The sequence below is a fragment of the Arachis ipaensis genome, chromosome B09 (assembly GCF_000816755.2).
Source record: "Arachis ipaensis cultivar K30076 chromosome B09, Araip1.1, whole genome shotgun sequence".
NCBI lineage: Eukaryota > Viridiplantae > Streptophyta > Magnoliopsida > Fabales > Fabaceae > Arachis > Arachis ipaensis.
The window spans coordinates 13,859,523-13,870,988 of record NC_029793.2 but is presented as its reverse complement, the minus strand read 5'-3'; the positions used below and the strand labels follow the sequence as shown (position 1 = coordinate 13,870,988).

The 11,466-nt window shown below is 33.3% G+C and overlaps 1 protein-coding gene across 1 annotated transcript; it reads right to left on the bottom strand.

The window, feature by feature from the left end:
* Positions 740 to 3,213, bottom strand: LOC107618229 (MLP-like protein 34). Its single transcript, XM_021111759.1, has 4 exons — positions 2,945 to 3,213; positions 2,587 to 2,717; positions 1,113 to 1,217; positions 740 to 850 (listed from the first exon to the last, which is right to left on the bottom strand). The coding sequence occupies exons 1-4, from the start codon at positions 3,135 to 3,137 to the stop codon at positions 740 to 742; spliced, it is 540 nt and encodes a 179-aa protein (XP_020967418.1). The 5' UTR covers positions 3,138 to 3,213.

Genomic DNA, 11,466 nt, shown 5'->3' with positions numbered 1-11,466 from the left:
GTCAAATTCCATGCGGATGATTCTGTGGAAAGGAACAAGGCCAGATTAGTGGTAAAAGTGGTACAATCATACTATCGGCTTTGACTATTTTGACACGTTTAGCCCCGTGGTTTGCATGACCACCTTAAGAGTTTTTCTCTTAGTTGCTGTGCCTTAGAGATGATTCTTGGAACAATTAGATGTCAACATTGCATAGTAACTTGCTTGAAAAGGTTAGTTTACTATGAAGGTGCCTCAAGGATTGCAAGCTCCTACTGGTTCGATTTGCAAGCTCAACAAGTCTCTTTATGAACTCAAGCAAGTGAGTCGACAACAAAACACCAAATTTGTGTTTGTCCTATCTAAATCTGTTATGTGCAGTCTAAATCAGATTTTTCCTTTGTCTTGGCAGGAAATGATGCAAATGAAATCATCCGCGTTAAGAAGATATTAGATGATAGATTCAGCATCAAGGATTTGGACACATTTAAATATTTCTTGGGTATGAAGGTGGCTTACAGAGTTACAGCACGAAAGGGTTAGCCTTATACTAAAATGATTGAGAAATATTTAAAGAAAGCTCTTAGCACCAGCCTCTTTTTTTATCTGCACAACGACTACACTCTCACCAGGTTTGCTAATATTGACTGGGCAACCTGTTCAAGCACACGAAGATCAATTTCAGGGTATTGTTTCTTTCTAGGGACAACTCTCATTTCATAAAAGAGTAGCAAGTAACAGACAATGTTGCATTCATTATTCAAAGCCAAATATCGTGCCTTATTGTGAAGGAATTTGGCTCATTCAACTGTTGAAAGTTCTTGGTCTTGAACACTTGAAGCCTTTCATCTTGTATATAGTGATAGTCAATCTACATTTCATAGGACAATTAATCCGATTTTGCACAAACATTGCACAAACACACTAAACATATAGAGGCTGACTGCCACATTGTATGGGATAAGGCCAATTAAGGGATTCTCAAAGGAAAAGTCTAGGGGCCAGCAGCTTTATTAAAATTTGGCCAGCACTTAACCAGCAAAAACAAAGTGAGTAATCCCACACCCTTAGATGAAATCTCACACCATTAAAATCACCAATGATGACTAATTGATGGCTACAAATCACAGAACTTGCTGGCCCCTAGCATTCCTCATTCTCAAATTGTTACTTGTTACTTCTGCTAACTGAACAACATATTTGCTTACCAAGACATGGGCTCCAAGGCCCTTCTTTTCCTGCTATTCCAAATTAGGATTGCTAGACATCCATATTTCTAGTTTGACAGAGAATGTTAGTTGATATAGAATTTATTTATAATAGTCATTAGTCTTTAATCTTAGTTAGTTAGTTGTTATATCATGGTTAGAAATCTGTTGAAACTATATTTAGAAAATAGTTTATAACTAATCATAGTTAATTAGTTTTACAAATAGTCTTTATACAGTAATACTCATTTTTATAATCATTCATTCTAATTTTAACAAGCAAATCTTTTTATCTCACTTTTCTTTTTCTTCCTTTTTTTTCATTGTTCATCATATTCTCCAACCTTCCACAATTCACAACTTTTTACAATAAATATAGAGATTGAAATAAAAAAAGAGGAGTGTTAGGGCCAGCAAGTTTTGTGATTTGTAACCATCAATTAGTCATCGTTGGTGTTTTTAATGGTGTGAGATTTCATCCAATGGTGTGAGATTATTTACTTTTCTTTTATTGGTTAAGTGTTGGTCAGATTTTAATAAAAATAGCTCCCTAAACTTTCTCATAAAAAAATTATTAAAATACTCCTATTAATTAAAGAAAATAAAAATAGAGGCATAATAAAACATTTAAACCATCGATGAAAAAACTAAAATCATTGATGTAAAGATTGAAATTTTTTAGGTATAATAAGACATAAGCTCACGCACAATCAATCATGTATACACAATAATCACGATGAATTCAAACTCAACTCGTAAAGTTAAGATCCTAGATTATTAAATAAGATTGCAAAATCGGATTTAACTAATCAAATAAACTTAAAAGAAACTAAAATTTTTTTCACAACATCAAAGAAAAGAGATAAAATCTATAGAGACACCAAATAAAGGAAGAGAGTCGTTGGTATAGAAGGACAAGGATCAAGATATGAACTACCAAAATAATTACCAAAATTTTAGTTTCAATTTATAATTACTAATAAACACAGTACTAATAAATACAGTACTAAATCTCAATCTCCTAATTAATTCAAATTTCATTATTTCAAAACAAATGTTACCTAAATGTATGTCTTAGAAGAAGTGAATATATAATTTTTTTTTTCTGAAAATGTTGAAGTATTTCTCGGCAATAATATCTCATTTTCACACGACAACTTAATCATTTCTATTATTTATTATTGAACGTAGGACACGAAACATGCATCTCGGCTCAATAAGCTTAGTATATATAGTAGCTTATGCCATTGCCCATTATTTTAGCAAAGATACATAATGGCACATCATAATAATATTATTATATAGCTCCAATTACCCAGCTTCAAATTCACCATTACTTTGATGTGAATTATTCATCACTACTTTTTCAGCAGTCTTGGGAAATAAGTTGAGCTTCAACCTGTTTGCTCTCATCAACTACCAACTCCATCAAAGTGTGAGGATCAGAAGTGTTGTCATTGATCTTTTCATATTCCATGGTCCAGTGCACCATGCTTCCTCCATCTTTCTTGGGAACAGCATGAAGCAAGAAAAATGATAACAAAAAATATTAAAAATTATTGATCCAAAAATTTTTCATATGGAAATTTAAGCTTCCAGATCTTATATCAATATCTAATACTAAACAAAAATAATTTGTATGCATTTTGAATTTTGACCGTTACTTTGTGAGGGGACGGGGTTTGAGGTAAAAGATAATTAAAATATAAATCAAGAAGAATTAACTTTGTAACAAGTTAAAGTCCACTTGACATTACCATAAACATAGTTCCATGAAATGATGGATCTCTCGGTGCCCCATCCACCTTCATGAATTACAACACTCTGAACAATATCAGGCCAAGCCTTGGCAACTTGGTGTGTCTTGTTGCAGAAAACATCATAGAATTCCTTAGCATCTGCCTTAATAGAAAACTCTGTTTCTATCTTCTGGACTTGAGATGTTGTCATGTTAAGCAATTAACTCAATTTCACACTTCTCACTGTAACATGCATGCCTATTTATATACACACACATTAATTTCCCAACTTCTCATATAAACTATTTAAGAATTATGTCTATGGTAGAGAAAGAATTTTATGGTTTTAAGGACTTATTGATAACATTCTTAATTTGTGGCCAATGTTACAGCCATATAGTATTTATGTATGTTTGTAGTGTGGCTTAAAATATTTTTTAATAGCAAACGAGTCCTCTATAATTAAAGTAATTTATTAATTTGTTGGCCTATATTTTTTATTGATAGCCATGTGTATTGTTATTCGAAATATGAAAGAAAGGTTTTGTGAATGAATATCTTTTTTGTTTAATGTTTTTTTTAGTACAATTCCGATAAATATTTTCTTAATTTCTTTTATTTTGTTATATTTATTTGCAAGTAATAATGAAATACTTCAGAAGAAACGAATAAAAATATGTTAAAATTAGACATTATCTTATATTTTTTATTGATGGTTTGGATATTTTTTTACTAGTTTGAAGAAGAATTATTTATTTTTTCAAATATAACTCGAAGAAATATGTATAGGAATCATAGGACAAAATTGATCAAATTAATCATTATATAAAGCTTTCTTGTTTTTATTTTATAATCTTAAAATTTTTATACTTTTTAATCTTACTGATTTATTTTTAGTTGTCCACGATATCTCTTAACTCGACAGGTTAAGAACTAATCCGTCGTAAATCTGAGCTCCATTTAAGAATTTGCCGCTGGCCAATGGATTACTGCATATATAAGGTGAAATTCAAACCCACGATACTCACTTAAACTCATTTTTTACACCTTAAAAAATACAATTATCTTCAACATTATAGTATTTTCTTGTTATATATTACGTTTTTTTAAATTATATTATATAACCATATATTATATTTTTAATTAATATGTAAAATAATTTAAAAAACCTAATATATAATAAGAAATAGTCCAATCTAGTAGTGGCTAAGTTGTTTTCCATTCCTCAGGTCTCTTTTTTTAAACTCACATTCAAATATAATTAAAAAATTAAAGAAAAAATCTTATTATTTGACACCGTTTATTTTTACCAAAAATTATTAGAATATTTATTTAATAATTTATAAGTTGCCAAAATAAATCTTTTGCATTTTAATTTTATCGGATTACAACTTTTAAAGATTGTATACACAAATGCAACTTTAATATTATTATGGAAATCAACCGTAACTACGAATTAGGTATACACATAAATCGTTGGAGGAGTATAACGGTTTATATTCAAACACGTTAAGGAAAAAACCGCAACACCCCTCCAATAATTTTTTCACGAAATTCAATTATGTATAAACCGCGATAGGGATACAGCGGTTTGTGCTTGAGTATAAATATGCTGGAGGGAGTCGTGAATTATTCATCCGTTTGTATCATTTGGCAAAAGTTTAGAGAGAAGTTAAACTTTGTTTTAGATAGTGAGAGAGAGAGAGAGAAAATTGTGAATTGAGAGGGAAAAAGTTCTTAAGGCTATTGGACATTTGGAAGTACTTAGACACGGGATCATGGCGGACGAACGCAGCCTGTACTAATTCAACGGCGTTGCGCACGTTGCCGGAAGTATCAATGAAGAAGTAAGTTGGTTTTCTTTTATGTATTGAATTTTATATAACATAAAATGTAGTATTAGGGTGCAATAGTTGGAATACAAAATTTAAGATTTGTAGTTTAGGATTTTAAAGTTAAGACCTAAAATTTAAAGGTAGAATCAAATGTTTAAGTAGAATGGTTATCTGTAATTGAGAATTAGGGTTCAAATTTTAAATACAGTATTTAAGGCTTGTAGGGTTATTTTTTAAATATCATATTTGAAAACTAAGATTTAAAATTTTAGCTTTTAAATATTAAATTTTAAATTTTAAAATTATAAGTTTTGTAGTTTAATATTTAAAATTTAAGACTTAAATTTTAGAAATGAAACCTAACGGTTGTATTTTATTATTTTAAATTTAAGATTTAAGTCTTAAATTTAAGTTTTACAATTTTAAATTTTATAATGCAGGACTTATGAATTTAAAAGTTGAACATTTTTCACTTATTCTAAAATACATTGTTTCAAAATTTTATGTAAAAGTTCAACATTTTTGTTTTTCTATTTTAATAAAATTAGGTTGAAAAATAATGTTAACTGAACTATATCTAAAATGTTAGTTAAGATTGGATAGATAGCACACTTGTAATTTTTGTTTCTGGTTATAATTTATAGTTTAAATTTGTAATGTTGGAATTTCATTTGGTGTGGTTATTTTTCTCACATGCTACTACCAAGTAGGTGTATTTACAGTATTTGGAGGCAACAGAATATGCCTTTGCATGATAAGATCATACCCTATTTGGAGAGGGTTTGTTTGTACCACCTGACTAGGCTCAACACGCGGTGGTTTTGGATGGATAAGTCCTTGGTCAGTGTATTCATTGAGAGGTGGCGTCCTGAGACGCACACCTTTCATATGCCATTCGGAGAATGCACCATCACGCTGCAAGATGTGGCATACCAGCTGGGGTTGTCCATCGATGGTAAGGCTGTATCTGGGTGCCTCACAGATTTTGATAAGCTGATGAATGATAGCAGACAGGCTTGGGAGTGGTTTTAGAAGTTATTTGGCGAGCTTCCACTACCGGATAAGGTAAACCAGTTTATAGTCCACTTCACATGGTTCCATGAGAGATTCAGGGTGCTGCCGGCCAATGCAACTGAGGATACCGTACGCATATATGCACGTGCACACATTATGATGCTGCTATCCACTCAATTGTTTGGTGACAAGAGTGAAAATTGGGTTCATATACGGTGGTTGCCCTTTGTGGCGAGGCTTGACGAGATGGGCACTTATAGTTGGGTTCGGCTGCGTTGGCATGGCTATATCGATGCATGTGTCAGGTGGTCAACAGAAATGTGACAAACTTGGCAGCCCCCCTCCAGCTACTACAGTTTTGGATTTTTTAGGCAGTTTCCTACTCTTAGGCCGCATGGATTCGACGACTTTTCTTTTTTGTTGGCTTCTAGGTATCGATAGATGCACTTAGAATTTCATTATTAGTTTCTAGTTATTAACTATTGAGCTGCCAGATTATATATTCATATAACGTTGTCATTGTCCAGGTGGGCCACTTATTTATCGACATCCAACCACAAGGAGGAAAGAATTATTCAGTGTCGCTTTGCATTAGACCGCTTGGTGGTCAAGATGTAAGTTGTTTGTGTCTGTTTCCAAGTTTCATTACTCGTTCGCCGACATGTTTGGTATATATTGTACTAATAGAAGATTCTATAATCATTTGCAGATTGTGTGGGAGCCTTATGCTGTGCTGGACGTGCTTGCCGTTGTTAATCCAGAGATTCAGCTGAGGAGCACAGTCGGTTATAGCGGGTGGTGACTAGCCTGATATATTTCGCCGTGATTGAATGGCACCAACCACCAAGTGGACAGGGTATTTCCACAGCTCGGTGGCATTCAGCATATGCCTGAACCAGCCTTGAACATAGACTGGTTTCATGGCAAGGATGGTAGGGGTGGAGATAGGTGGTTCCCGAATTATTTTCAGGTACTTATGAGTATGTTATTTAAGTTTATTTTATGTTTAGATTCATGTACTTATGAGTATGTTATTTATGTTTAAGGTTGTGAAATTATACTGTTGTACTTACGAGTATATTATTTATGTTTAGTTTCATGTATGCTGATTTTATTATATGTATGACTTTGTCGGTTTGCTTCTTCAGATTTTCACTATTTCATGTTTGGATGGCACATCATACATTGAATGACAAATATAATAAAATTAGTTAAGATTGGATACTCAAGAAAATCACAAATATAATGAAATAATTAACTTTACTAAAAAAAATGACAATATAATGACATTAACTTTACTCAAGAAAATCACAACTACATAAAAAAACACAAAACATAAAGACAGAACAATAACAACTTGATCACAAGGACAACATGAACAAAAATAAAGACATATGATGATGCTGTCTGGTAAGCTTGTTGGAAGGATGCCACTAATGCTAAGGTCAATATTCTTGATTCTTGAAAATAACAAAACTTGAACTATTACCAAGATGCCTCCAAGAAAGAATGCCATTGGTTCGAAATGGGTGTTCAATGTCAAATTCCATGTGGATGGTTCTGTGAAAAGGCACAAGGCCAGATTAGTGGCAAAGTGGTACAATTAGACTATCAGTTTTGACTATTTTGACACGTTTAGCCCCGTGATTTGCATGACCACCTTGAGAGTTCTTCTCTTTATTGCTGTGTCTTAGAGGTGGTTCTTGAAACAATTAGATGTCAACATTGCATTTTTACGTAGTGATTTGCTTGAAAAGGTTTACATGAAGGTGCCTCAAGGATTGTAAGCTCCCGCTGGTTCGATTTGCAAGCTCAACAAGTCTCTTTATAGACTCAAGCAGGCGAGTCGACGACAAAACACCAAACTTGTTTTTGTCCTATCTAAATCTGATTATGTGCAGTCTAAATCAGATTATTCCTTTGTCTTGGCAGGGAATGATGCAAATAAAATCATCCGAATCAAGAAGATATTAGATGATAGATTTAGCATCAAGAATTTGGACAAACTTAAACATTTCTTAGGTATGGAGGTGGCTTACAGCACGAAAGGTTTAGCCTTCCAAAAGAAATATACTACTAACATGATTGAGAAATTTGGGCAAATTGATGCAAAGCCAGTGTCAACACCAATGGATTATTTAATCCATTTGTTTAAGACCTCAGAAGACCCCATTGCTGATTCTACCAATTATAGGAAATTGATTGGAAAACTGTAATATCTCACAAGCACTATATCCTTTGAAGTGAAAAATTTAAGCCAATAATTAGAGTCCCCAACCACTAACCATCTCAAAGTAGCCTTGAGAATCTTGAAATATTTAAAAAAAGCTCCTAGCACTAGCCTCTTTTTTATTTCTTCTGCACAATGACTACACTCTCACCGAGTTTGCTAATGTTAACTAGACAACCTGTTCAAATACAGAAAAATTAATTTTAGGGTATTTTTTTTTTCTAGGGACAACTTTTATTTCATGGAAGAGTAGCAAGTAATAGACAGTATTGTATTCATAATTTGAAGTTGAATATCGTGCCTTATTGTGAAGGAATTTAGTTCATTCAATTGTTGAAGGTTCTTGGTCTTGAACATTCAAAGCCTTTCATTCTGTATAGTGATAGTCAATCTGCATTTCATATGGCAATCAATCTAATTTTTCACAAAGGCACCAAACATATAGAGGCTGACTAGGGGTGTTCATAAAAAAATCAAAATGTGGTTAACCGGTTAAAAAATCATAACCACATTTTGGTTAACCAGTTTAATAAAACAATTTTAAAAACCATATCCATATTTTTTAGAATTGGTTAACCAAAACCAAATTAAAATTAAAATCTAATTAAAACTGATTTTATTCAAACTCCAAAATTAGTTTTTACATACTCTCTCTCTATCTCTCTCTCTCTTTCTCTCTCCCTTCCTCTCTCTTTCTCTCTCCCTCCCTTCTTTCTCTTCTTCTTCTTCTTCTTCTTCTTCTTCTTCTTCTTCTCTCTCTCTCCTCTTTCTCTCCCTTCTCTCTCTCTCTCTCTCTCTCTCTCTCTCTCTCTCTCCTTCCTCCCTCTCTCTCTCTCTCATTTTCTTCTTTCTCCTCCTCCTCCTCTCTCTCCCCTCTTCTCTCTCTCCCTCTCTCTCTCTCTTTCTCTCTCCCTCCCTTCTTTCTCTTCTTCTTCTTCTCTCTCTCCCTCTCTCTCTCTCTTTCTCTCTCCCTCCCTTCTTTCTCTTCTTCTTCTTCTCTCTCTCCCTCTCTCTCTCTCTTTCTCTCTCCCTCCCTTCTTTCTCTTCTTCTTCTTCTCTCTCTCCCTCTCTCTCTCTCTTTCTCTCTCCCTCCCTTCTTTCTCTTCTTCTTCTTCTCTCTCTCCCTCTCTCTCTCTCTTTCTCTCTCCCTCCCTTCTTTCTCTTCTTCTTCTTCTCTCTCTCCCTCTCTCTCTATCTCACTCTCTTCCTCTCCATCTCTCCGACTCTCCCCTTCCCTCTTTTTATTCTCCTCTCTCTCCCCTCTTCCTCCTCTCCCTTTCTTCCCTTTTCCTCCTTTCTCTCTCTCCCCCACCTCTCTTTTTCTCTCTCTTTTCTTTCTTTCTTTCTCTCTCTCCTCCTCTTCCTCTTTTCTTTCTCTCTCCTTCTCCTCTTTCTTTTTCTACTCTTTCTTTTCTCTTTCTCTCACAGTCTTATCTCATTCTCTATCCCTCTCTTCTCTCTTCTTTTCTCTTCTCTCCAAAGCAAGAGAGAGGGAGAAGAGAGATAGAGGAGGAGAGAAAGAAAAAAGAGAGAGATGAGAAGAGAGAAGAAGGGGAAGAGAGAGAGAGAGAAGAAGAGAGAGAAAGAGGGAAAGAAAGAGGATAAGGAGAGAGAGAGAGAAAGAGAGATGGGAGAGAGAAAGAGAGAGGAGGGAGAGAGAGAGACAGAAAGAGAGAGAGAGGGGATGGAAGAGGGAAGAAGAGAGGGAGAGGAGGGAAGAGAGAAAGAGGGAAGGGGAGAGAGAGAGCAAGGAGAGAGAGAAGAAGAAAAGCATAAAGAGAAAGAAAGGGGAAGGGGAGAAAGAGGAGAAGGAGAGAGAGAGAGAGAGAGAGAGAGAGAGAGAGGGAGAGAGAGAGAAAAAGAAGAAAGGAGAGAGAAAGAGAGAGAAGGAAGAGAAGAAGAGAGAGAGAGAGAGAGAGAGAGAGAGAAGATGGGGAGAGAGAGAAAAATGGGAGAGAGGGAGAGAGGGAGAAGAGGGGGAAGAAAGAGAAATGGGAAAGAGAGAGGAAAACAAAGAGAGAGGAGGGAGAGAAAGAGGGGAAGGGGAGAGAGAGAGAGATAAGGAAGAAAGGATAGGATAGGGAGAGAAAATGAGAGAGATGGAGAGAAGGAGATAAGAAAAAGTTACTCGTATCATTTAGAAAGAAAATTATTTACATTAGAAAAAAGAATGAAGCAATGGAAGGGATTTCATTATTTACAAATGTTACTCGTATCATTTAGAAAGAAAAAAATAATTTTTAGATTAAAAAATTCAATTTGAAAAAAAAGGTTAAAAATTTGGGTTTTTGTATGTACAAAAATGAATTTTTGTGTAAAAATCAATTTTTAGGTGTAAACCAATTTTTTGATATAAAAATCAATTTTTAGTGTAAAAATCGGTTATTTTTTAAAAATTGGTTTTTATTTTAATAACCGGTTAAAAACCAATTTTAAAGTTTACTAACCAGTTAATAATCGATTTTATCATGTACAACCAATTTAGTTAATTAACTAAGACTATATTTTTGATTAACCAAAAAACTGGTTTAGTTTTTGGATTAACCAAACCATGAACACTTCTAGGCCGACTGCCACATTGTATGGGATAAGGCTAATAAAGGGATTCTCAAATTGTTACCTGTTACTTCTGCTAACTGAACAACATATTTGCTTAACAAGACACTGGTTTCAGGCCCTTCTTTTTCTGCTATTCCAAACTAGGGTTGTTAGACATCTATACCTCTAATTTGAGGGAGAATGTTAGTTGATATAGAATTTTTTTATAATAATCATTAGCCTTTAATTTTAGTTAGTTAGTTGTTATATAATGGTTAGAAATAAATCTGTTGAAACTATAGTTAGAAAATAGTTTAGAACTAATCATAGTTAGTTAGTTTTACAAATAGTCTCTATACAATAATATTTATTAAAGAGTGCTAAGGGGCCAACAATTTTTGTGTTTTATAATTATCAATTGGCCATCAATAATATTTTTAATAGTGTAAGATTATATCTAATAATAGAAGATCACTTACTTTTCTTTTGATAATTAAATGCTAACCACAAAACACAAAAGTTACTGGTTCTTAAACTTTTTCTAAAAAGTATACATAGAGATATATTTCAGTGTTATGGGCTTTACTTTATGAGATGCCAAATTGATTATTATAGGCACATATTCTCCAAGGAGCTTTTTTTCAGTGAAAAATGTATAATCCAAACCTTGAAGGACCAGACAATAAATAAAGATATCCAAAAATATAGGAGTCGGTTCGTAAATATTAAATTGTAATAATTAGGACAAATTTAAATATAAATTAAGTTTATAGTCATGACTAATATTATCTTTTTTACAATGACTTTCACTTTTATACTGGTCTTTTTTTTTTTTGTCTATTATACTGTTCTTTTTTATTATTGTTGTAATTATTATTTCACTTATTATTGCTATTATTATTTTTATTAGTGTCATTATTATC